The 26,157-nt window shown below is 56.1% G+C and overlaps 1 protein-coding gene and 1 pseudogene across 1 annotated transcript; one reads left to right on the forward strand and one right to left on the reverse strand.

Moving 5' to 3' along the window:
- Positions 1 to 6,876: 6,876 nt before the first annotated feature.
- On the reverse strand, positions 6,877 to 19,443 carry RHBG (Rh family B glycoprotein). Its single transcript, XM_059673205.1, has 10 exons — positions 19,207 to 19,443; positions 13,078 to 13,264; positions 12,402 to 12,552; positions 12,133 to 12,280; positions 9,873 to 10,039; positions 9,424 to 9,561; positions 9,172 to 9,305; positions 8,539 to 8,660; positions 7,494 to 7,567; positions 6,877 to 7,306 (listed from the first exon to the last, which is right to left on the reverse strand). Exons 1-10 carry the CDS (start codon positions 19,388 to 19,390, stop codon positions 7,238 to 7,240), a joined length of 1,374 nt encoding a protein of 457 aa, XP_059529188.1. The 5' UTR covers positions 19,391 to 19,443; the 3' UTR covers positions 6,877 to 7,237.
- Positions 14,657 to 14,800, forward strand: LOC132221430 (small nucleolar RNA SNORA66; annotated as a pseudogene).
- Positions 19,444 to 26,157: the final 6,714 nt, after the last annotated feature.

Consider the following 26,157-nt stretch of genomic DNA (forward strand, 5'->3'; position numbering starts at 1 on the left):
CCCGCCGTCTGGACTCAGGGCTTGATTTGGGGGGAGGTCGGCCGCCATTCATCACACAGTCCTTCACTGAATGTCTCTCTTGAAGTCCTTACAGGGCAATGGGAAAATGGGAAGGAATAATTAGGAAAACCATTAGCGTCTCAAGGCCCATCTGAGAGGGATTAAGGGATTAAAGCCTTCCAACCCAAATCTCCTACTTTAAGGTTGTTGTAGGGGTTTTGTTTTCAGGACGTTCTTTCTCTTCTTTTTCCCTGGGTTAGGGAGAATAAAGTCTTGGTGGATCCTTCCTTCAAAAGCTGCAGATAAAAGTCGGGACATTGAAGTTCGGGTGGAGAAAACAGAAAGCAGGCTTTGGGGGGGGGGGCGGGGGGGGCCTTCCCAAGCTCTCCCGGGCCACCTTGGCCACTTCAGGGCCATGAGTGGAAGGGGGGGGGGTGCAGAGGCCAGGCTGGGCCCGAGGAAGCCCAGACGGGCCTGCTGAGAGCCAACCGGCTCCTTTGGAGGGCCCAGCCCTGCTTGCCAGGCCACCTCCCAGCTCCTTCCAGTCCTAGCTGTGGCTCAGCGGCCTCTCAGGTCCAACTGACGCAAACTCGGACAAAGGACGACTTGCGGTTCATCCCGCTCTGGAGCCTGAGGGTGGAGGCCAGGGAGGGCAGGGCACGTCGGGCAAGGGCACGGCTGGGGCAACAAAGCCTGGTTGGTGGGGCTCTCCTTGCTGGAGCAACGCACAGCCACTGGCTTCCGTTAGAACAGCTCCTTGCAACACCCTGTGAGGGGCTGGGAGTGAAGGGTGAGGGCACCTGCAGAGCAGGCAGCCTCTCCGTCTGGAGGGATGAGGGACAGCCCCCTGGAAGATGTAGCTACATTTTATTGATTAAAGCACTCCGAAGGCCTGGCGCCTAGTAGGTCCTCAGTCACTGTGAGGTGCATGTTCCCCTTTTTACAGAGAGAGTTTCCCGGTCCCATAGGATGGTCCCCTACCTGCTGGGAAAATTAAAATACGCCATCACCTGGCTGAAGGCCAGGGGGAACTGGAGGTGCCAAGAGCTCTGGGTGCTGGGAAGCAGAGATGTGCATTAGGGTGTCACCCCAGTTCTCCCCCTGAGTCTTCCTACGCTCCAGCCAACCTGCCCCCGGAGGTCCTGGGGAAGAAAGATGCCCTCATCGCTGGCTCACACTCCCCCCCGCACCCCCCCCTCACACATGCACACACTGGCGTCCCTGGTTTCAGTTTGGGGTCCCCAGGAGTGAAGGCTGTCCCTCTACTTCTCCAGAAGATTCAGCTGAGTCCCCTTGAGCCTCTGTACCCACCCACCTGTGCCTGGAAGGGCCTGAGGCTCGGGGGGCAGGCCTGGCAGGAGACGTCACCCTCACCCTCACCCTGGCGCCCACTCCTGGCCAGTAGTGCGGGTGATAGGTGCTGGGGCTGCAGCCAGCTACTTCATTGATAATCGAATGTATTAATGGTCCTAATTAGCAACTGCCAGCAAGAAGCCCTGTGCTAATTCCAGCAATAATCGGGCTTGCGGGGCGTGGCCCGGAAGGGTGGGTGCAGGATGGAGGGCTTGTAGACAGTGTATAGTGCAGGGCCCGGCCACGCCAGAGGCCAGCCTGAATGGCTGGAAATGGGAAGAAGGGGGACCCTACCCCCCCCCCACCGGTTCCCACCAAGGGTGCCTTGTCCCCCCCAGGCCACCTCAGATGGTGTTGGGACAAAATGAAATGTGAGGCTGGCAGGGAGGGGAGACCTCTGTCTGGGCCTCAGAGCCAGAACTCAGACAGCAGCCCGTGGGAGGAAGGCCAGTCTGCAAAAGCCCAAGTGCAATGAGCTAGAAGGGGATTGGGAACAAGCCCCACAGTGTCCGGAGCCGCATTCCTTGCTCTGAGGAGACGGAGATGGATGGTGCTGAGCTGGAAGGAGGGGACACTGGAGTGTGTGTATTGGGGGTGGGGTGGGGGGCGGCAGTTTCTTCAGCTGAGGAGCCTCCTGCCAAGAAGAGCAGGGAAGGAAGCCCAAGTTTCAGAATCCAGACAATCCCCGGGCACAACAAAGCCACTTCCTCTCTCAGCCGCTGAGCAGACCCAGAGGGCCCTGCAGTACAGGCCAGAGAGGGCCGCAGAGAGGGAGGGGGGCGGTGGGAGGGTGTGCTCTGGGGTTCAGGCAGGGGAGGCTCCAGCCCTGTGTGGATGTGGGTTTGTCTTCTTTCTGAGGTGGCTGTCAGGGATGCCTTTCCATGAAACCGGGGGGGGGGGGGGGGGGGGGGGCGGGGGGGGGGATTAGAATGCTTTGACGCAGAGACCCAGCCAAGAGAGCAGCAGGGTGAGAAGCTGCAGGAGGACCCCTTCTGAAGGTGGGGAGTGGGCAGAGCACCACTGCTTCCCTGGCACCCCCGCCCCCCCCACCAAGTCCCCTGGCCTGCCTTTATTTAATAGTCTCCCACATGCTCTCCCAGGCAACCAGGCTCTACTGCCCCCCCTTCCACCCCATTTCACCCCCCCCCCCAAGATGGATGATCGCACCTGGATCCTCATCAGGGAGGAAAAAAGGAGGAAGGGCTCTACTCCGTGGAAGGCTGGGCCAGCCCCAACATGAACAGGCTCATGGGTAGCTAGGACCCTGCCTCTAGGAAGACTGCCGGCCCTGCCAGCGTCTTCTCCCTCCTCCTCACTCAGCCCCTCCTGCCACCTGGGGCCGAAGACCTGCGCTCCCTGAGACAGTTCTCATGCTGGTGTTGCCCTGGTTGGCTTTGTCCCCCTAAACCATGATGAGTTCCAGAAGCATCACTGCACCGTCTCCGAACAGCTTTCCCCCGAGTGGCCTCCGCCCTTGATCTAAGCCTTCACGGCATTTAGAAAAGAGGGACCCGGGACCTGCACTTGCTGGGTCTCAAGCCCAGTTACTGGGGCTCAGCCTGTACCCTGTTCCGTCCAAAAGCAGGGCCGGCTCCCAGCTAAAAGGGACCCTGCTCTCAGCACAGGGTGCCCCTCCCGCTGGCCAGGTCGTCTCCTCCCATCGCACCTGCTGGGTGCGCACAGGCTCCTGGGCTGGGGTGGGTAGAGGAGCTCGCCGCTTTCACTCATGGGAGGGGGCTTTCTGTGGCAACACCGCCCCCCCACCTCCCCCCCACACACATCATTGGATACGTTCAGTTCATTTCAGTCCTGCCGTGGCTGCTTTTCTCCCAGTAAAACGTGCGGTTCCTTAACTGGTGGTGGACAGCAGAGGGAGGCAGGCAGGGAGGCCTGGACCAGTCTTGGGCTCCGAGTAAGAGAGGATCCCTGGGGCATCTGAACAGTAACAGCCCACTCTGGGTGATTCCATAGGGTTCTGGAAGGGACCTGGCTCCAGGGACCTGTGAGATTCCAGAGATTGAGGAGGGGCGTGGTCAACAGGTAGGGAGGGTGGGAAGAGCACCAAGTACGGACCAGGTTGAACGTCCAAGAGACAGAGCCTCAGCGGAAGGACCGCTTGGGCCAGTGGTGGGCAAACTCGTTAGTCAGCAGAGCCAAATATCAACAGGACAACGATTGGAATTTCTTTTGAGAGCCAAATTTTTTAAACTTAAACTATAGAGGTAGGTACACTGTTATTAACTTGATTAGGGTACTCCTAAGGCTTAGGAAGAGCCACACTCAAGGGGCCAAAGAGCCGTATGTGGCTCGCGAGCCGCAGTTTGCCGACCACTGGCTTGGGCAGGTTACTGAGTGTGTGTGGGAGGGTTAAGCTGGGGGCCCCCCGGGTCTGACCCCTCCTTGGGGAGAGGTTAGGCACAGCGCGGACAGGTGACCAGCCCTCCTTGGCCCCAAGGCCTGGTTTGAGTCCCCTTCTGCCTTCATCCCGGGGCTGGCGTAGGGCTGGCGTGGGGGACCGGCGATCAGACGGCCACAGACAATGGCGCTCTGTCCAGGCGGGCGGGCGCCCGGCCGGCAGCTCATCCCTATGCAGTGACCGACTCCCCCATCCCGCCCCTTTCAGGGGCCGAGGGAATTCTCACAGGCTGTTGGCATTTGCATAGCCGGCTCGCCGCCGCCGGAGACATTGGCTCGCATTGTTCCCCGCGGTTCCCGGTGGCGGGCGCATGGGCCAGGGCTCTGGGCGGCGGACGGCAGACAAAGGAGAGGGGCGCAGAGCCGGGAGGCGGCGGGCTGGGCGATCCTGACGGTGGGAGAGAAATATCGAGTTGAGGTGGGGGGTCGCGGCTGCCCGGTTTGTCTGCCCCTGGACGGCTACCACCCCCCCAGTTTGGACACCCAGGCCGCGTCTAATTCCTACCCCCGCTGGGGCAGCTGCGTGCCGTGATGTGAATCCCAATGAGGGGGAGGGGGTCAGGTCCTAGGCCTCCTTTCCCAGGCCGCCTGGGCTGGGAGCCGGGTCCTCCAGAGGTCACCCGGGCTGCTCCCAGCTCCTGGCCAAGCAGGACCTGGCCACACAGGCACAGAAGCACCCTGAGGCCCTGGGGGCCCTTGGGTCTCCCACCCAGAGCTCTGGGCAGGTACTGTCACCCACCCACACTTGTGCCAAGAGGGAACAGTGGCCACTTCCGGAAACCCTGCTCTCGATCCTCTGGCTCTGCTGGCTCGGCACTGAGGACCTCCGGGCAGCCTGCCTCCAGCGGTAGGGCCCTGGGAGATGTTCAGGGGCCAGTGTCCTGGCCCATCACTGTCCCAGAGCTCAGGCATTGGTGCCGGACAGAGTTCATGAGTGGGCAAGTGTCTGGTGGCCCTGCATTGAGAGGAATAATGGTGGTGATCAGAGGGGCTGTCCCTGACCGGCAGAGGCCGCATTGTCCTGAGGGGGCGAGGAAGGAGCCCCTGGCCCCCGGCCCTGCCATCTTCTTGACCTGCTCATTGTCACCCTGTTGACCCAGCCTGAATGGATGGGCCACCCTGTGGGGGAGCCGCAGTGCTAAGTCAGAGACTACAGGGGAGACGGAGGAGGTGGGTCCTGGCTCAGCCAAGGGCTCCAAGGTTGGTCCTGTCTTTCCTGCCCACTGAGCTCCCTGCACGATGGGGAAGATGGCCCCCCACCCAGACCACCAGTGATGGCTCAGGCCCACTAAACAGAACAACCTATGGGTGGCCCACCAAGGTGCTAGTCGTTAGAAGCAAAACTGGGGAAGGGAGGGAGGGAAACGCAGAGAGGAAAACCAAGGGCCTGTTTTAGGAGAGTTCACCTCCAGACAGTGCCCTGGTCACATCTTCCAGCCACAGGAGGACTCGTGGGGGTGAGAGCTTGGAACTGCCGGCTGCAGGAGATGCAGGGCCATGGTCTGTGGGACAGCAGGCACTGTCCTTCCCCAGGGGCCTCTTGGAGGGCCGTCGGGGACCTGTGGCCTTTTCCTCTGGAAGCTGGTGGATAACTGCTCTCCGCCAGAGAGGGCTCGGTTGTCCCTTCTCCAGGAAGCCGTCCTGGATGGAGATGAGAGCAGTGACCAGCCTCTGTTTCAGACCTGGAGAAGATTTAGATGTGGCCAAGGAGGAACCAGCAGTGTAGGTCAAGCAAATGTAGGTGTCGTGAATAAATGAATATTCAGAGCTTTCCCCACCCAGAATGAGCAGGGGCAGGGAGGGGTCTCATCCTATCCTTGCATCTTCCTTGCCTGAAGTCTTTCAGATCTGGGGACTGTCGGGGAGCTTTGGGGCAGAGCAGGTCAGCAGGACTGGGAGCTCAGGCCCCAGAGGGTGGAGTGCGGGCTGGGCCTCAGTTCCCTCCAACTCCCTCCCGCCCAGCAGGGGCTGACAGGACTGGGAACCCCTTTGCAGTGTCAGCAGCCATCCTATGCCTCAGTACCAGAATCTCCCCCAACACACCTACCCCGGCCAGCACTGGGCAGGGGAGGCTGCAGAGGAGGGAGGGGAGTGAGGAAGGGGAGCTAGTTGGGCTGGGGGCAGGGATGGTTCCCGGACAGTGCTTGTCCCTTAGCTGCCCTCCCCCTCTCAACTCTGTGCCTGGCCTCTTTCCCCAGCCAAGCTCAGTCCATCCAACCACGGCGAGGATGGAGCCTGATGGGGTACCTGGGACAGGGCCAGGTCCCAGAAATCCCTCCTCTGCCTCCTTGGGATCCTAGGTCTGAATGGGCCTTGGTCTTGGGGGAGAAAGATCCGCAGTCATGCTCAGTTCCTGCTGGAAGCACTGGGGACAGGCAGGAGAGGACAGAGGGAGGTCCCAGGTCTTCAGGGCTGGGAAAGGCGTTTGGGTCGATTGGAGGGGTGATGTCTCTGTTGGAGGAGATCTGAAAGCCCTAGCACCCGCCTGACACCTAGTGGGGGCTGGGAGCTCGAAGGAGGCTGTGGCATGAATGGTGAGGACCAGAGCCGAAGCAGACTGGAAGGCGGTGAGGCTATAGGAAGAACTTCCATTCTTGAAAGGGGGACAGAGGAGCAAGAAAGCGTCCGCCTCCTCTGCTGGGTCCGGAGTGCCCTCTGGTGGTCAGATGACTTGAAGCAGCGGGAGGCCCTTCTCAGAGGCAACTCTCAGGAGTTCCTCTGCTCCTGGGACTTGGGACAGGGACATCAGGCGGGGCCTGGCTGCTTCCAGCTTCTGGGGAGTTAACGGCGAAGAACTCCTTATGCCCCTCTTGGGCCCTGTGGGTGCCCTCTTCCTACTCTGCTCAGAAGCTGCCCAAGTTGAGGGTCCGAGTGACAGCAGTTCTGGACTAGAACTCTCCAGCAGCCCCCGGTTCCTGGGAGACGGAGCTCCCTGTCTCTTCAGGCCGGAACGCCCATGCTGGGTCCCCGCCTGGAGGAACACAGCATCCCTGAGGGAGTCCCAGAGACCCAGGGAGGTGAGACGTCTCCCACCCCCAGTTTCTAACACTGTGAGTTACAGGGTGAGAGGGACCCCCAAATCCCCAGTGCACAAGGAAGGAGTCAGAGTCCCTGGTGACGGTGTGTTTATCGCCCGCGGAGAGCCAGGCCCTGGCTCACACTGCAACTGCGTGATGCTGGACCAGTGGGTCAGCAGTCACTGGGGTGCCTCACAGCAGGCTGTGGCTGCTGCTGGTGGTGAGGCTGCTGGGAGGTTCTTCCCCCAATACGGCCAGTTATAGCCCTGCTCCTCCACCATCTCGCGCGCCTTCTGCAGCCCTTCCCCTAGCGCTGCCTGTGGAAAGGAGGCTCCTTCTGACTGGTGACTTGCTTCTTGCAGCGGGAAGGATGGGAGCGGCACGAGAACTTCCCGAGCGTAGCCAGGCATTATCTTGCAAAAGGAGAGCATCCTTCCCAGGGCTGGTGCGAGTTAGGCCTGAGTGTCTAGTTCCTCCGCCCTCAGAGGTCCCTGGGCTTCATCTTCATGCTCCCCAGGCACCTGGAGGGCAGGGGTGGGGTGGGGGAGCAGGTCAAGGGGTGGCTCCGGGTGGCTGAATGCCACAGCTCAGGGGCGCACCCCCGAGGAGGAGCAGGCGAGGAAGGAAGGAGGCAGGTGGGGTCATAGGGAGTGAGGCAGGCAGGGTGACAGGGCCCTGTGGGCCCGCGGGGCTACCGCTCGGTCTTACCTCCCAGTAAATCCGGTCCTCGTAGCACTGAGAGTCTGGAGGGGCATCCAGAAAGGGCAGCTTTAGTAGGCACCCTGGTGGTGGTAGGGGAAGGTGTGTGAGGCTTTTTGCTATCCCCGTGGGAGAGGCTGCCACCCCGTGCTACCGGCACAGAGGAGCCGGGAGGCCTGGGGTCAGCGTGATGCCTAGCCGCCCAGCCCAGGCAAGTCACAGCCATATTTGTTGAGCACCTACTGTGTGCCAGATGCCACGCAAAGGGCTTGACAAGCATTTCCTTCCCTGAAGGTGAATGTGATCCCTGTGTTACAGAGAAGGAACTAAGGTTCAGAGAAGTTAAGTAATTAATTCAGGTTTGGCACAGTTGGTAATGAACCAAATAGTGATTCTCTCGTGAGCCACGGCTGCTTTCTGTGGCCTCCTGTCCAGGAGGGGTGCAGAAAGTGTGTATTGAATAATAACTAGATGAGTGAATGAATTGAACCTTGTCTGAGGATGACAGTCTCGAGTGGAGAGCAGGAGGGTGAAGATACAGCATCATAGCTTTTATTTTGAAGACCGAAAGGACTAAGGCCAGACATCAGGAAGGACTGCCTGAGCCAGCATTAGTGGGCAGTCAGCCTCTGTGGACGTTTTCTGTGCTGCAATCTAGTGGTAAGCCAAGCCAACCCCTTGGCTCCCTGCCCCTGCGGGGTAGGGGGGATGGCGGGGCTGGGGGGGGGGGGCAGTATGCACAGCTCGCCATCTCCTTCAGGGCCTCAGCCTGAGCTTGGACTGCCCTCTAGTGGGTAGAGGGAGCAGCACAAGGAAACCACAGAACCAGAGTAGAGAAACCCAACTCAGCCTCTTGCTGAGTGCTCCACCTGACCCCGAGGAGGTCACCCCTGAACTCTACCACCCCACCCCACGCCTGGCACAAAGTAGGTGCTCAATAAATATCCCAGTAAGTCAATGTCCCAATGGCCTTCCCTCCAGAGAACCCCCTTCCCCGGTCTTCTGCCCTCCTTGGAGCTCCTGCCAGCCCCCCACCCCAGCCAAGATCACTCACCTCCAACACTCCCACCCACAGAGGCGACTGTCAGCGTGACAAACAGCCCGAAGAGCTGGTACATGGCCTGGGCCGTGGCGCTGCGCCGGCCCTCGGCGATGAGTGGGAACACGCTCTGGAGGCTGCGGAGAGGTTGTGGGGAGGCAGGCGGGCGGGCGGGTCGGTGCCTGAGAGCATTGCATCACGCAGCCGCTCAAGGGCCTCCGGGAACCCATCAGGCTGAGTCTTGTCTCTGCCCCAGTCAGGCCCGCAGCCTGGAACCCCCGCCCACCCTCCCTGTGTGCCAGCAGACACCCCCATGCCTTTCGAGACTCAGTTTGAGGGTCTCTTTGGCGTGCCCTCTCCCCTGAGCCTTGATGTGCAAACGTCGATCATAAGGCTCATTATCTCTTCCTGACCCTGTAGTGACCCTGTTGGGATCATTTGTTCAGTGACCTGTTAAACTTGACGGGGGACCAGGAAGGCAGCCCCCTGGTTGGTCTTGCTCACTCTGGTTTCCTCAGCTCCCAGAATGGGGATGAATAAGTGAAAATGCTTTTTTGTTGGTGCACATGGGGTGGGAGAGAGTGAGGGAGGTCATTCCAAGGGGTAATGACTTCAGTGTGGATCAATGGCGGCGGGGGTGGGACTTACCCATCTCCGTAAGCGTCATGAGTGGCCAGCCCAGCTACGAGGACCCCCAGTAGGGCTCCCAGGACCCCAGGCATCCCATGAAGGTTATGGACACCACACGTGTCTTGAACTTTGAATTTTGACTCAAGGACGGGCTGGAGGACAGGACACCAATAATGAGTCTCGTGCGCCCTCCCACCCCAGGCCTGTTAGAGAGGTGGGAGGAGGGGCCCTGAAGACCCGCTCCGCCCAGGGCTGGAGGGGCGTTTGTACCGTGAAGAACTTGTACCCCAGCGTGGAGACGGTTCCGGCCAGGAAGCCAGCTGCTAGCGCCCCAAAGGGTGTCAGCATCATTTCACTTGCTGTCCCCACCACAACTCCTCCGGCCAATGCCGCGTTCTGGATGTGGACCTAAGGGAGCAGGGAAGAGCAAGGCGTCGGAGGCCCTTCCAAACTGTCACACCCACATCCGACCCAAGCCCCTCCGCCATGGTGGCGCCCACTGCCTCTGGAAGTCCCTCCACCATCTAACCTCTGACTCTCCTGCTGTTGTACCACTGTCTCACTCTGACCCCACCGCCTCCAGTACAGGTGGAACTCCATGTGCTGTGCCCTTCCCTGAGCCCCTGGAGAATAGGCCTTGCAGGGTCTCAAACCTCTCCCCCCGGTCCCCCCTCCGGCCAGTTCCTCCCTCTGCTTCTCCCAAGGCCTCCTTCCCATACCATGTCCAGCCGCCCGTCCTTCCCGACAAGGGCTGACAAGGCAAAGGTGCTGAGGGTGCTTGCGGTCAGGGAGTAGTACGTGTTGAGGGCTGTCCGATGCTGCCCGTCCCCCAGCGTAGTGGGTGCAGAGTTGAAACTAGGCCAGAAGATCCACAGGAAGATGGTCCCTAAGTGGTGGGGAGGCAGGCAGAGTGAGCGGAAGGAAGAGGCTCCCCACGAGGTGCAAGCTGTGTGACTGAGCCTCAGTTTCCCCCTCTGTCAAGTGGGGACAACACCTGCCTCGTAAAGTGAGGACTAAAGGAGATGACACACGTGCGGTGCCCAGCCCGCGGCCTGGTAGGTACTAAATGCTCAACAGTCAGTAGCTCCGGAGGGGTTCTGGCCCAAAAGGGAGCTACTTAATTGAAAATCAGAGGTTTCGCCGAAACCGGTTTGGCTCAGTGGATAGAGCGTCGGCCTGCAGACTGAAAGGTCCCAGGTTCGATTCCGGTCAAGGGCATGTACCTGGGTTGTGGGCACATCCCCAGTGGGAGATGTGCAGGAGGCAGCTGATCGATGTTTCTCTCTCATCGATGTTTCTAACTCTCTATCTCTCTCCCTTTCTCTCTGTAAAAAATCAATAAAATATATTAAAAAAAAAAAAAAAAAAAAAAAGAAAATCAGAGGTTTGAGAGGGTTTTTTTAAGTATCAGGAAAGGAAAGAGAAAAAAAAAGACACAGTGCACTGCATTTCAGGCACTGAGCTGGGCACTTGGTGTGCGTGCCAGGGAAATAGTTTGGTTTGTAACCTCAGTGACTTCCTAGGAAGGAGGGACCCTGCAGTGCGCGGGGAGGCCGCTGTCTGCCGGGCCATGGTGGGCTGGGCCTGGCGTGTCAGGGGAAGAACTGGAGCTCCTGTGCCCTGCGTGTCCGTGTGAGGTTCCCAGGTCAGTCCTGGAGGGAGACGGAGGAGGGGTCCGGGGGCACAGTGAGGGAAGGCTGGGACCGTTTGGGGGTTTGGGGTCGGCTGGGGGGACTGCCCCTGGGTGCTGAGTGGTCCTGGGTGTGCCATGTAACTTCCCTGCAACCCCACAGCCTGCAATAACATCCACCCACTCACCCACTGGTGCTCGGCGGGAGAGCGTGGGGAGGAATCAAGGAAAGGTCACGTGTCTGTGGAAGGAGCTGGAGGCGGAGGGGAGCTGAGAATGCAGGCCTCTGGGATAGCACGGAAATCTTGGGGAGGCTTTGGACTTAAAGCCCAATGTATCTGGGTCTCAAAGGGCAGGTTACACGTACTCTATTTCACAGCAAACCCGGAGCACGAAATACAACACCAGCCTCTCTCCAGTTATTTTTCAATACTACCCCCACCCACACACAAAATTGGTGCGGCCCGTGTGGCTCAGTGGTTGAGCGTCGACCCATGAACCAAGAGTTCCCCGGTTCCAGTCCCAATCAGGGCACAAGCCCAGGTTGCGGGCTTGATCTCCAGTAGGGGGCGTGCAGGAGGCAGCCCATTGATGTCTCTTTCTCATCGATGTTTCAGTACCCTTCTCCCTTCCTCTCTCTCTAAAACCAGTAAAAAAAAAAAAAATTATATATATATTAAACCAGTCAAGTTTAGCAGTGGGGTAAAAACATATCTTAAAAAAAGAAAAGAAAAAAATCAATTCCTTTCCTGGCTCATTTATGAAGGAGCAGAGGGCAGAGAGGAGCACCCCAGGGTGGAGGTACCTGCTTAAAAGACTCAGGGTGGTGACTGGTGCTCGCAGGTCAGGCCCTACTGCTCCCAGGCATGATGCACAAACTCCAACCCCCAACCCCAGGCTGGGGGCTTCTGGGAGGAAGTGTCCTTAGGCCTGGGAGGCAGCCCTGGGGACAAAGGCCTGGGGGTAAGAGGTGGGAGAAGCCAAGTGTGAGGGAGCTGAGTTGGGAGGGGGGAGGAGGGCGAGGGGCTGGGTGCCAGGTGGATGAGTCTGGTTTCTGACTTGTGGATGGTGAGCCCTGGAGGGTTTAAGCAGGGTTGGTGCCAACATTTTGGAAAGGCCCCTGGGAATGGGCCTCAAGGCTGAGTCCTAAGAACCTGTCATAAAACTGCTGAGAAGGAGCACAGGTCCCGGACTCTCATGGAAGAATCCAAGTAGGAAGGGAGTTCTCAGCCAGAACCCCAAAGACTACAGGCAGCACCCTGAGACCTTGCCTGGAGCTCATCCTCTCTGGCCCCCAATCAGGGGTCCCCGGAACTGGCTCCCACCCCGCCCCACCTTGCCAGGCTCACCAATCATGGCAAAGAGGTCCGAGTGGTAGACAGAGCCCTGGCGATGCTTGCTCTTCTCCAGCTGGGGCCTGTAGAGCACCCGGGAGAGGACCAGCCCAAAGTAGGCCCCAAAGGTGTGAATGGTCATGGAGCCTCCGGCATCCCTCACCTGGGGGGGCAGAGCTGAGCTGGAGGGGAGCCCTGCCCCACTGCCCCACCCCTCCCCCAGGCCCTGGTCAGGCCCTGGCCTTGGCCACCCCCACCCGCGCTCCATCCCCATCCAGACTCACCCCCAGGAGACTAAGGAGCACAAACTCGTTGATGCCAAACAGTGCCACCTCCAGCAGGGCCATGAGCAGCAGCTGGGCTGGCCCGGTCTTGCCCAGCACGGCCCCGAAGGAGATGAGCACAGCCCCAGCGCAGAAGTCAGCATTGATCATGCTAGAGGGTGGGACAGGGAGGGTGAGCGGGGCGGGGGGCGGGACCTGGGGAGCCCTGGGGAAGGGCTCAGGGGAGGAGGCCCCATGAGCCTACCGCACGTCTGAGTGATTCCCTGGGAGGAGGGGAGAGATCTCCGTGCCTCTGTGCGGAGGAGGAAAACAGTCTCAGGGAGGCAGGTTTTGGGACCCAGCAAACAAAGCCGACAGGTGGAAGAACCGGATCTTGAACTAGAGGCTCCCCGGGCAAACCTGCCCGTTTCCAGGAGCTCTCTCCCCTCCCAGCAGCTCTTGGGTAATAAGGGGCTTAAAGGAAAGGGGAGAGGGGTGTGGCTGAGTGTGTGGACCGAGGCTGAGGCTGGGAGAAGAAATCGGGCAACCAGAACAGGCGGGGCCCCTAAGAGAAATCAACTGAGGGGTCGGAAACCCGCATCACAGGGCAGACCTGATGGACAGGGCTTCAGTGGGGTCCTGTGATCAGGGGCCCCCCGGGCAGACCTGGGGGAGCAGGGGAGCTGCGGCTGCCCACCTCTCCACGCCAACGTGGATGTGGCGGCCGTGGAAGGAGTGCAGGAAGCCCTGGACGAGCGTGGACCACTGCAGGGCAAAGGCCGCCAGGAGGAAGGTGAAGCCGACGCTGCTGAAGCCGTAGCGCTGCAGGAAGGCCATGAGGAAGCCGAAGCCGACGAACACCATGGTGTGCACGTCCTGGAAGCCTGGGGGGCGTGGGGGTATGCTCTGGCGCCCACCCGCAGACCCAGCAGCCACCCAGCCCGGCCCCGCGCTTGAGGCTGGAGTTTGGGACTCCCAGACTGAGCCCCCTGTGCCTAGCTGGCCAGCCTGGAGCAGTGGGACCCAGACCATCGCTGATGTCCCCGTGGCAGAGCCAGGGCACAGAGAGCCTCTTCCTGCTCTCTTCTCTGCCCGCCTCCTTTGCCCTGTCTCTGGGCTCTTACAACCACTTACCAAAGCAGGTCCACCTGGGTCTCTCCGGCTGCAAGCCCTGTCCCACCATGCTCACCATCCTCTCTCCCTCCAGGCTTCTCTTCAGCGGTCCCTCTCTGCTGGGATGTCCTTCTCGATGTCTAACCTCCATCCCTCATACTTCAGAACCTATCCCTCTCCGTTTTGAGAAATTTAAATGTAAAAAAGTAATAATTGCCAAAACCGGTTTGGCTCAGTGGATAGAGCGTCGGCCTGCAGACTGAAAGGTCCCAGGTTCGATTCCGGTCAAGGGCATGTACCTGGGTTGCGGGCACATCCCCAGTGGCAGATGTGCAGGAGGCAGCTGATCGATGCTTCTCTCTCATCGATGTTTCTAACTCTCTATCTCTCTCCCTTCCTCTCTGTAAAAAATCAATAAAATATATATATTTTTAAGAAAGTAGCCGAAACCGGTTTGGCTCAGTGGATAGAGCGTCGGCCTGCGGACTGAAGGGTCCCAGGTTCGATTCTGGTCAAGGGCATGTACCTGGGTTGCGGGCACATCCCCGGTGGGGGATGTGCGGGAGGTGGCTGATCGATGTTTCTCTCTCATCGATGTTTCTGACTATCTCTCTCCCGTCCTCTCTGTAAAAAATCAATAAAATATATTAAAAAAAAAAAAAAGAAAGTAATAATTTATGCTGAAACCGGTTTGGCTCAGTGAATAGAGCATCGGCCTGCGGACTAAAGGGTCCCGGGTTCGATTCCGGTCAAGGGTATGTACCTGGGTTGCGGGCACATCCCCAGTGGGGGATGTGCAGGAGGCGGCTGATCGATGTTTCTCTCTCATCGATGTTTCTGACTATCTCTCTCCCTTCCTCTCTGTAAAAAATCAATAAAATATATTTAAAAAAAAAGAAAGTAATAATTTACAAAATAGCTTTAAGTTGTTAACGGGTTACCTCAGGGGAAAGGACATGAAGGGAGGGGCGGGGCTGCTGGGGCTCGACTCCAGTGCAGACGGTGCTCCTGGAGTTATGCAGCATGGCGACTGTGGGGAGGAGAGTTCCACCTTTTCCTGTGTTTCTTTCTATAGTGCGATTTTTTTTTAATAGCAGAATTATTTGAACTATTTTTACTTGTCAATGGCGTTTCTGGGCAGGGAGATTGGGGGCCTCTTCTGTTTGCTTTCTATTCTGCACTACTGGGCATAAGAAACTACGCTCATGCAGAAGTGAAGGGAACCCGGTTTGCTAAAGTGATTGTGGTGATAGAAATGTATTAGCCTCAGAAGCTACTGAGGTGGTTCATTCTATCCTAGCACAGCGTAAAAAAAAAAAAAAAAGAAAAGAAACTACGCTCATAAAGTAATGCACAGTCACACTGCCAATACGATACATACAAATAATTTGCTTTAGTGTTAGTTCTGTATCCCTCATCCCGTCTACTGTAAATAGGGTTTGAAACACAAGCCAGTGTGACCTTGGGCATGCATCTGGGCCTCTTTCCTCCGCCCGGGCTCTCTGTATACAGCGCCACGCTCTGTATCTCTGGCTTTCACTTAAACACCACAGACAGCGGTTCGTGAGTGCTGCTGTGGCATTTGTTGTAAGTAAGTTATTGAGAAACAGGGTCAACCATGACCCTAAGCTCCCCTTTTATAGCTCCACGTGAGAGCTTTTTCTTAGAACATAGTGCGAGGAAATGTCACTTTCCCCGAGGAACCAGCCTGCTGTCCCGCATTCAGGTGACAGATGTTTACCGAGCACGGGTGCATCAGGCCCTCGGAATGCAGCAGCCACGGTCCCTGTGCTTACAGGCGTGAAAGACAGACACCAAAACACCAAAGCATCACGTATGTGATAACTGATGATATTTCCTTTTTTCCTTGGCCACCGGGAAGCTCAGAGCTACACTGGAATCTCAACCGCAGCCACTCTAGGTAGGCCCTGAAGGTGTTCGTCATTATGTTCTGCTTCCCTTTTCTGACACACATGTTTTTGTTGTGAATGACCTCAAGCCCCTTGTAGAAAGAGACAAATCATAAAGAAAACAAAATCACGGTCATCTTTTTTTGTTCAATCTGGAGAAGCACCAACAAGCCGAAAACGTATTGTTGAATTTCAGAATGTAATCAATGATTTGGAGAGAAGCGAACTTTTATGCTTTTTTTGTGCTGTGTGGGGGCTGATAGGAAATGAGTTTGCAAGTCCCTGCAGAGGGTTGGGTGTGTGCTGCCAGCCCCGGCAGCCAAGGGCAGTGAGGACCTAGAGCCCCACCGGCCTTCCTAAAGGGTCCCAACACGGGGTCCCTTCCCCAAACCACCCAGACTCCTCTTCCCGCCCAGGTCAGAAAACCCAGTAGGAAAGGAGAGACCTCACTTGGAACTCAAATCCACAGCCGCCATGCTTGTAGGCCTCACTGCCTGCCTTCCCTCCTCGTGTAGACAATGCATTAGGAGGTCCATGTCGTTCTTTTGCCCAAGGACAGAAAGGTAACGAAGGGAGCTGGGTCACAGGGCCCTGGGCCCATTTCCTGCCGAAACCACTCCAGAACTTGTTTTAAATGGCAACAATATTTACGTCTCCCACCTCAGGCTTGTTTGGAATCAAAACTCAATCTCTTGGCCTTTCAACTGAAGTCTAAACATCAAGAAATCTCCTTCATTAAAAAAAAAAGAGCCGGAACCGGTTTGGCTCAGTGGATAGAGCGTCGGCCTGCGGACTGAAGGGTCCCAGGTTCGATTCCGGTCAAGGGCATGTACCTGGGTTGCGGGCACATCCCCAGTGGGGGATGTGCAGGAGGCGGCTGATCGATATTTCTCTCTCATCGATGTTTCTGACTCTCTATCTCTCTCCCTTCCTCTCTGTAAAAAATCAATAAAATATATTTAAAAAAAAAAAAAAAAAAAAAGAAATCTCCTTCGGTGGAGAAGGCTGCACACAGACCCTCTCCCGGGCCACGCCAGCTGCAGGCAGGGGGATGGATAAGATGACCCCTCTCCAGTCCCTTCAGGGGTCCCTGTGGGGGCAGGAGAGCCTGGTTGGAGAGAAGATAAAAGCTCTGTAGAGCCATCTAGTGTCCTCTCTCTTTCCCTAACTGCCCCTCCCTAACCCCGCTAGACTCCTGAACAAGATTGAGATTATGGGACAAGGGAAGTTAAAGCTGGGGCTTTAGCATCAGAAAGAGCTGCATTGAAATTCCAGTTCCCCCCTTTTAACTTTGTGACCTTGGACAAGCCACTTAACCTCTGTGACCCTCAGTTTCCCCATCTGTAAAGTGGGGATGTAAAATATGAGGAGCAGGAAACATGAGTGTCAAAATGGGGAGGCCATCCCCGCACTCTCCCTGCTCCTGTCTTTAAGGGGACAGGTGAGTCTGTATTCTCCTAGAAGAGGTCACACAAACCGCTCTGGTCCTGGTCACATCCCCCTTCCCCACCTCTTCCAAGAAGACCCCAATTCCATCTATCCTAAGTCCTCCTCCCGGTGAGTATGGTCTCGGAGGCGTATAAAAAGGACCTGCCTAAAAAAAAAAAAAAAAAAAAAAAAAAAAAAAAAAAAAAAAAAAAAAGGACCTGCCTATACTTTTGCCTTGGAACCCTTTCTCATCTTCGCTTCTGTGTCCCTGTAACCCTAGGTTTTTTTCTTTCCTTTTTCCAATACCCGCCTAATAGGATAGGAAGCTTGGGGAAAGGCTGCAGACGGGGAGCCAAGAGACCTGGCCCCAGCCTGGCTAACTTGCTGTGCGACCTTGGGCAGCACATGTTCTCTCTGGCTCTCTCTCTCCACATCTCGGTAGAGTTGACCAGATGGGCTGTGAGGGCCCTTCCTACAGACATAACAGACAGACCCTCAGAGTAGCCATGCCCTTGGCATTGGCTCATCCCCCGGGCACAACAACAGTTGCAGAGCTCCCTTTCATCTCCCAAATCAAAGAGTGGTGGCTACACCCACTCTGGCCCTGATCCCTTCCCCTGTACACAAGGACAGGTGAAGACCCGGCTCATCAAAGCCACAGGCTCCAGAGACCTCACACCTCCCTCCTCCCCAACCTTCCCCCCCCACACACCAGGGTCCCAAGTCCACAGGGGTGGAAACCTGGGGCAGAAAGAGAGGGAGGACTCCCAACTGCCATTCCTCTGCCTGCAATGCAGGGCGGACAGCTGTGTCCAGGGCGAGCCCCCCACCGCAGAGGGGTGAGAAGCTGGCAGGTTTCAGGGAGGGCTTGGAAACAAGCCGGACTTGGAGGCCGTCAGTGAGGCCCAGGGGAGAAGCAATAGAGGGTTCACGGTAGGCAGCCAGGTCAGACCCTTGGACAAGAGCTCACTGCTCTCAGCCTGCGAACTGTTCCCTCCCATCTCCCTATCTCTCCGGACAATGCATGACCCCAAGAGTCCGCCATTCCTGCCCTATTGGCTCTGGCTTTGATCCCAGCTTCCATGGCTCACCTTGTCCAGCCAGGGCTGGGGTGAGGGAGGGGCTGTCACCCCCCTCTGCCTAGGATGTCTGGGGGGTCTGGCGCTTTATGCCCAGGTCCAAACCTCCACCTCACCCTCCAGAGCCTCAGCACTGTGAGCTTCATTTTGTCACGGGGGCTGGGAGAGGGTCGGGGGGGCCGCGGCTGGGAGAGGGTTGGGGGGCCGGTGCTGGGAGAGGGTCAGGGGCAGACAGCCTGCTGCCAGCTCCGCATACAGAAAGCAGGGTAATAGCAGCCTGTGATTTTTTTTTAATAGGAGACTCACACTCTGCGCCTTCTTTGCATGTATATCCTTCAAATAGGGCATCCTTCTCCCCATTGCCCAGATGGGAAAACTGAGGCTTAGAGAAGACCTGCCCAAGCATTTGTGGTGAAGTTTGAGAGTCTGGTGTCCTTGGTCTCAGCTACCCAGGGCCTGATTCTCAAGGCTGGGCCCCCAACCTTGAGAGGCTCTGTCCCAGCAGGGGCCAGGGGTTAACCCTCCCCTTCCTAGGCCTTGTCAACAGGCAGGTGAACTGGGGTGCGAGGAGCTCGGCATGCCCGAGTCCCCGTTCCCACTCTGCCACTCACATGATGGGTGATCATGAGCAAGTCACCAGCTCTCTGAGCCTCTGCGTTCTCCCCTGTCAAATGGGCGGATGACCCTGCCATGCCTCTCTCAGGGCGAGGCACTGCTCCTCTGTGGTGGGCTGGTAGGTAGTTGCAATCATTTTCTCTCTGACTTTCGGGGGGGCCCTCTCTAGGCAACTAGGGAGGACGTGCCAGAGTCCGGACTGCCTTGGTAGCCACCTGCCATGACCACGGCTGATGCCACTCCCTGTCTCCCCTGCCCAGAGGGCTTCTCCTTCCTGTGGGCAGTCAGGGTGGAGGCCTGAGGAAAGGCGAATTCCCTGCCACAGCCCCATAAACCTAATTAGGCCGACGGGGAGAGGGACAAGGGCGCAGTCAAAGCTCTGCGCTTGAACCCCAGCTCCCTCCCTTCTGACAGCATGACCTTGAACAGCCACGTAACCTCTCCCGGCCTCAGTCCCCCTCCTCTGACTAGTAACTAGTTTATAGACTAAAGGAGGTAATGCATGTGCCCCCGCAGCATGCTGCCTGGAGCACGGCAGACGCTGGGAAAGGCATTATTATACACCTGGGCACCTTCATCTCAGAGCGAGAGGGTGGCCCACCTACCCCCAGGGGCAGATCTGGGCACCGAATGCCCCCTCCTTGGGGTCCTTGCTCCCCGCGAGCCCTCCCCCACACTCACTTGGGTAGCGAAAGTAAAATTCATTGTCCGCGTTACTGTGGTTGCCCCCGTGCCAGAGGGCAGCGTCGGTTTCGCGGTTGTAGCGGACAAACACGGCGAAGAGGATGGCGGTGGCGCCCTGGAGGAGGAGGCAGAGCAGGGGCAGCTGCAGCCGCCGGCGGGCGCGGCGCGGGGTCGGGGCCATGGGGCAGCGGCTGCGGCTCGGCTCCGGCTCTGGGCGCCGACGGGCACTCCCGGGCGTGCCGGGCAGGTTTCACCCAGCCAGACCCAGCCCACCTGCAGCGCCCTCCCCCTGCAGGCCTCGCCCCCGCCCACGAGGAGACCCGGCCCTCCGCTGCCCCCGGGGTGGGGTGTGGGGTAGGGGTGGGGTGGGGGGAGAGCGGCGGGGTCCTGGGCTGGAGGCCGGAGGTGGGGCAAGGACTGGGAGGAATGGGGGCATTGGGACCCCAGATCCTGTGTCTGCCCAGCTGATCCTGGCGCTGTTCTGCTCGGTATGTACTGTGCCAGCTGGGGCACAGCGGCGGACCCAGTGGGGGCAAGGAAGGGAGGGGGCCCGCACCCTTAAAAAACCACCCCCCCCGCAACCTGTGTAGTTTAAAGAGTGTTTCCCAAAGAATAAGTGCCCCTTAAAGGCCCCACCTGCCCGGCCGGTGTGCTCCGTGGGCTGGGTGTGGTTCCTTGCACCGAAAGGTCTTTGGGTTCCCGTCAGGGCGCACCCTCAGGCTGCTTGCTCCAAGCCCTGCAGGGGGCGTGCAGGAGGCAGCCGGTGGATGTTCTGCGCTCACATGGATGTTTCTCTTTCTCCCTCTCCCTTTACTCTCTATCAAAATATCAGTAAAGACAAATTTTAAAGGCCCTGGCCTGGCCCCTCCAGGGTTAACATAAGAAAGAGCTGAGGGTTACTCAAGCTTTTCCAAGCTGAGAGATGGAGAACAGAGATAAAGAGATGGCTCTCCAGACCGGGATGATTAACCCCGCTGGGGAGGTCGGGCCGCAGCAGGCCAGGTGCTTACCCTGCTCCACCCCCCGCCTCCCCATCTCCAACCTGCACCCACCACAGTGCAGCAGGCTGGCAGGGGCTGCATTGGCAGCGGGCTTCCCTGCGCAGCCCAGTCAGGATCTGAGAGGCTGCGGGCTGCTCAGCCGCTGTAGAGAAGGGAAGCCAGGTGGCAGGAGGGTCTTCTCACTTAGGAGTCCACAGTCCCTGTTACACGAGCGAGATCTGCACCCACTGGGGCGGTAGGCGGACAGCGAGGAGACACTTACTGCGAAGCCAGGCTTCAGAGGCAAACCGGCTGACCCCACTCCAGGAGCCCCTGTCCAGTTGGGAGACGGACACTTAGGAGGGAATTTAATTGCCATTGGGGTAAATATGTGACCTTGGGAAGCACAGAGGCCGTGGGGACCTGGGAGGAGAGGCTGCAGAACCCACAGGAGAGGAGAGGAGGGAGGGGACCGCAATGGAGACTTCCTGGGAGGGGATGTCCACAGGCAGTCTAGAAGGACAGCCCTGAACTGGGGCAAGTGAAGAAAGCAGAGGGACATTTCAAGAGGGGGCTCAGTATAGACACCAGCCTGGCTGTGTGATGTCCAGTGCGTTCAGGAACTGAGGCTGAGGGTGGGAGTCTAAAAAGACCTTGAAAGCAGACTCAAGGGTCCCAGGTTCGATTCCAGTCAGGGGCATGTGCCTTGGTTGCGGGCGCGTACCCAGTGGGGAGTGCAGAGGGCAGCTGATTGATGTTTTTTTCTCATCAATGTTTCTAACTCTCTATCCCTAACCCTTCCTCTGTAAAAAATCAATAAAATATATTTTTTTAAAAATAAATAAATAAGCTGAAACCGGTTTGGCTCAGTGGATAGAGCGTCGGCTTGCGGACTGAAAGGTCCCAGGTTCGATTCCGGTCAAGGGCATGTACCTGGGTTGCGGGCACATCCCCAGTAGGAGATGTGCAGGAGGCAGCTGATCGATGTTTCTAACTCTCTATCTCTCTCTCTTCCTCTCTGTAAAAAATCAATAAAATATGTTAAAAAAAAATAATAAAATAAATAAATAAATAAAAAGACCTTGAAGGCCCTGCTAAGGCACATGGCCTCTACCCCGTGGATGCTGGGCCACTGGAGGGCTCTAAACAGGTGGAGGACTTGGACGATTGGTTCTGACACCTGCAGGCCATAGGCGCTTCCGAGAAGAGCAGCTGAAGGCCAGTGTCAGAGGGGCTAGTGAGAGGGGAGGCCCTCTGCCGACGCTGCCACCCTACTGACTGAGGGGCCTGTCATGCTGCAGGGGCTGTGGGTGTTGGCGAAGAGGTTCCAGACCCTGCCTCAAGGAAGAGTTGCCATTCCCGGGAGATGTGGTGCCGGTCCACAGGCGCCAGCCACTCCCCAGAGCAGATACGGAGTGGGGCTCCTCCTAAGAACGACCTTGCCCCTTCTCAGGAGCCCCTGGTCCTCCTCCTTTCTCCAGTTCACCTCCTCCCCCACCTCCCCTCATGGGCTTGAGCCACTGGGCCAGCGTGGGCTCTGGGGGACAGTGTGGGCATTCTAGGTGTCCAACTTCCTGACCTAAGTGCCCAGGGTGGGGGACCAGCCTCTGGGTAGCAGCAGCCTCTGGAAGCACTGCTCTCAGCAGGCCAGGCATGCTCTCTGGCCTTTGCTGGCCCCTGGCCCCTGGCCCAGAGGCTCTCTACGTGATCAGCAGGAAAGCTGTTTTCCAGCTCCTGCTGTGTAGCGGTGTGGGCAGTGGGTGTCTGGTCAACAGTCTTTGGGTAATGATTCTTGGTAAATCAGCATCTGGATATCCTCCCAGGCTCGGCCTTCTGCTCCAGAGGCACCGCCTGCTTTCTGAGCCCTGTTTGGGTGTAGGCGTTGCTCTGGGTTGCCCAGGCAGGGTCCGGGTAGGCCCTACGAGGGGAAGAGTCTCTGCAGAACCAGAGAGAGCAAGGCCTCTCAGCTGGGCCTTCCTAGCATCCCTGGGAGTTTCCTCCCTGATTCCAGCCTCCTCCATCTCTTTCTGACCTGTTGACTCAGTTTTTCTAAATTCCGCAGGATCTCTGGTTTTCCCTCTCCTCTGTTGCTCATCCACTCACTCAACAACCATCCATTTAGTGCCAATCCTGGGCCAGCTCCTGGGATTCCAGTCAACACCAGTAACTGGGTTGGGTCCTGGAGGCCCCCTGCCTTGGAAGGGGTTAACCCTTTCTGTGCTGGATTGCGGAGAGGTCTAGAGGGAGCCCTTGGAGGGCCAGGATAGTGGGTCCAGCCGCTAGAGGGTACACTTGAAGACCTTTGGACAACGTCTCCTTACCAGCTTGTATGGGGCAATCTTGGTATTTTTAACAACTAGTGAGCACCAGCTGGTTTCACCCTTTGGCCCAGCAGAGATCAAGACCCTTGTGAGGGTTTCCATGGCCCACCACCTCCTCTGGGAAGGCTCAGTCCATGGTTTTCCTTCGGCTCGCCCAGTGATGGCAAGCTCTAGGTGCTCCCTCCTGCCTCCTCTGGCCCCGGAAGCTCTTGCTCCTTCTGCCACCTCAGACCTCCTCTTAGGGGCCCCTGACTCTGTCACCGCTCCCTGCCTGCCTGGCCTGGGGTCTGTCCAATCTTAGACTTTCCATCTCTAGTTTCCAGCTGTGACCAGCTGAGCACCTAAAGGGTAGCCAAGGGGAACCGGTGTCTGCTGCTTGCCCTGGCCCAGCCTGGTCAGGCCATCCATGGGGACCAGGGCTCAGGTTACTGAGTAACTCGGGGTTGCTTAGAGCTGCCCTTTATCAGGGTCACCTCCTCCCTACTCCCTGCTGTTTTGGCTTAGAAATCCCAAAGCCACTTGGCTCCCTTAGTTCCAATGAACTTTCTCCACACAGTTATGGGCAACAAAAGAGAAAAGTAGCAAAGCACCAGAGTTAAGACATTTGTTTGTTCATGTATGTGTTGATTCATTTATTCACTCACATTTTTAAAAATTATATTTTTATTGATTTGAGAGAGGGAGGGAGAGGGAGAGATAGAAACATCAGTGATGAGAAAGAATCATTGATCGACTGCCTCCTGCATGTCCCCTACTGGGGATCGGGCCCACAACCCGGATGTGTGCCCTGACTGGGAATGGAACTGTATGTTCCTTATATATAGGATAATAATATTCCCCTGGTGGAAATGTTGTGAGGATCCCAGATAATCGATGTAGAGGGCTGGCATTTCCTAAGCATTCAACAGATGTGATGGTTACTGTTCTCTCCTGCCCCTGCTTCTGGCTTCCTCTTCCTCCCACTTGCTTTGCCCACCCTCACCTGGAGACAGCGGGCCACCTGGCGGTGGAGCGGAGTTAACCCACTGGCCCCCCTTCCTCCAACACCAGCACCTTCACCCTGGGCTTGCAGCTTAGGTTAGCTCCCTGGAGGGGGCACCTGGGCGCGCTCCCGCTATCGGCCCTGGAGAGGAAAGGGGTGCACTCATTCATTCATGCCTTTGGCTGGCCTATGTGTGCTCCGTGGGGGGTTCTCAGCGTGGTCTTCACCTTCCTTTCTTCTCAGCCAGATCATTCGTAAACAAAATTATCCTTCCCACATATTCATTCAATAAATATTTATCTATTTAAGTATTTCATTTCATTAACATTCAAATATGCAGCAAATATCTCTCAAGAACCAGTTATGTGTCAGGGACTATTCTATGCATTGGTTGTACAGCAATGGAAAACAACTGTTAGGAACAGGAACAACCACCACCACCCTGATTTTTCATTAATGTGCATCATTAATTTAAAAAAATTTTAATTGTATTGTTTTAGAATGTGTCACTACTTGAAACTGGTGACTTGACTATGCACAGAAATCCGGCCAAATAGTCTGTAAATGCCAGAAGATGGAACAAACCCAGTAGGTCCTGGGTTTGGAAGATAGGAGACGGGCTGGGGCAGCAGGTCGCAGGGAAGATGCTCCCTGGAGTGAGCTGGGAGGACCCCTCCAGGGTTCTGACTCTCCCCTTCCAAATTCTACTTTTCTTTCTTTCTTTTTTTTTTCAATATATCTTATTTTTTACAGAGAGGAAGGGAGAGAGGTAGAGAGTCAGAAACATCGATGAGAGAGAAACATCGATCAGCTGCCTTCTGCACATCTCCTACTGGGGATGTACCCGCAACCCAGGTACATGCCCTTGACCGGAATCGAACCTGGGACCCTTCAGTCCGCAGGCCGACGCTCTATCCACTGAGCCAAATCGGTTTTGGCCCAAATTCTACTTTTCAAGCTCTCGACACACCCAAAGCTCTGGATTCAGGCAGAAGTGCCACATCTAAGATGGGCAATAAACAGAGGCAGGTTCAGATGAAAACTATAGGAAGGTATAAAAAAACCCAGGTTGCTTTACCTGGAGAATGGATGTCTTAGATTAGGAGATGAGGGCACAGGTGGTCCCCATTGTCACCGTGGAATTGGCTTACTAACTGCTTGGAGAGCCCTGGCCAGTGTGGCTTGGTTGATTGAGTACCATCCTTCACCATTTGAAAAAATTTGTTAACTTCCATGCAATGCACTTCTAAATAATTTGAGCCCTCCCTAGATATATGAGGACGCATTTCCTACTGGGTTGTAAGATTTGAAGAATACTTTACACACAATCCATACTAAAGGAACCATATTTCTGACTGGACAATAACAGAGGATGAGTTTGGGGAGCAGCAAATGGTGGCAGAAGAGAAAATTCAAAAAGGTGCTTTACATTCTTTATTTTATATATTTCCTCACAATAATCCTATGAAGTAGGTAGCTTTATCCACATTTTGAAAAAACGTAAGTTGGGAAATTTGTTTAAGATTCCACCATTAGTATGTGGCAGTGCTAGAATCAAATCCAGGCCTGTCAACTCCAAAATCATGCTCTTTGCCACTGCACAACTAGCTCTGCAAGAAGAGCTAGTTCATTGATGTCCACACTATGACATAGTAAGGTCTCTCAGATAGAGTAATCTCCTCCGCCCTAGCCAGTTTGGCTCAGTGGGTAGAGCATCGACCTGTGGACCAAAGGGTCCCAGGTTCAATTCTGGGCAAGGGCACATGCCCAGGTTGCGGGCTCGATCCCCAGTGGGGAGCGTGCAGGAGGCAGCCAATCAATGATTCTCTCTCATCATGGATGTTTCTATTTCTCTCTCTTCCATCCTCTCTGAAATTAATAAAAAATTTTAAAAAGTAATCTCCTCCACCTACAGTTAAGTGGATAGTCAGATGGCCTCAGGCATTTTCCTGGCCACCAGTGTGACTGTCCTACTCAAACTGAGTATCTGTTCGCTCTAGTCAACACTATGTCTTCTGGGATCACTGTACAAAATTAAGAGGAGATACAAAGGAAGAATATTATATTCATTTGACAAGTAATTATTGAGCATTTATTATTTAGCCTATCCAGTTTTAGGCACTGGGAATATAGCAACATTCCCATTTAATGGGAAATGCAGAACAAATACTTTCCAATTAACCAAGTAAGAGGAAAAAACACATACAACTAGAATCATTTTCCCAAATGCTGAGCAGTTAAGGCCTGGCTGTTAAGGGAAGGGAAGCAGGGCCTCTGACACACCTTTTCTGTTAGTAGGATGACTAGTACGCTGCTCTATCAGAACACCAATAGGTGTGGTGCCTGGGAAAGAATAATAGGATCACATGACCAACAACCCGTGCTATTATTTTACTATTGACAATTTCACAAGTTCTCTCCAGCAGATCTTAGGCTGTTCCAATTTGGGGAGGAAAAAAGGGTGAAAGAGTGTGATTCCTGTATTGTTCGTGCTCTCACGGTCCCTTCATTGGTTTGGAAAACAGCTGTTTCCATTATTAGTGTTTCTTTTTTTCGGGGGCGGGGGACACAAAAAACAAAAACCACATAAATTTAACTAAACCTTAACAGTGTCCTACGAACGGGCAATTACTCTCTGTGTTCTCTCCACGTTTAATTTTTGCAG

The sequence above is a fragment of the Myotis daubentonii genome, chromosome 18 (assembly GCF_963259705.1).
Source record: "Myotis daubentonii chromosome 18, mMyoDau2.1, whole genome shotgun sequence".
Classification (NCBI taxonomy): domain Eukaryota; kingdom Metazoa; phylum Chordata; class Mammalia; order Chiroptera; family Vespertilionidae; genus Myotis; species Myotis daubentonii.

Bases quoted from the DNA above. Each gene is read 5' to 3' on its own strand.
- RHBG (XM_059673205.1), bottom strand. From the start codon at position 19,390: ATGGCCCCGACCCCGCGCCGCGCCCGCCGGCGGCTGCAGCTGCCCCTG. The intron at 10,040-12,132 runs GTGAGCCTGGCA...CCCACCACTTAG, and splicing joins GGACCTCTTTGCCATGATTG to GGACCATCTTCCTGTGGATC. The intron at 7,307-7,493 runs GTAAGACCGAGC...CCTGCCCTCCAG, and splicing joins AGGACCGGATTTACTGGGAG to GTGCCTGGGGAGCATGAAGA.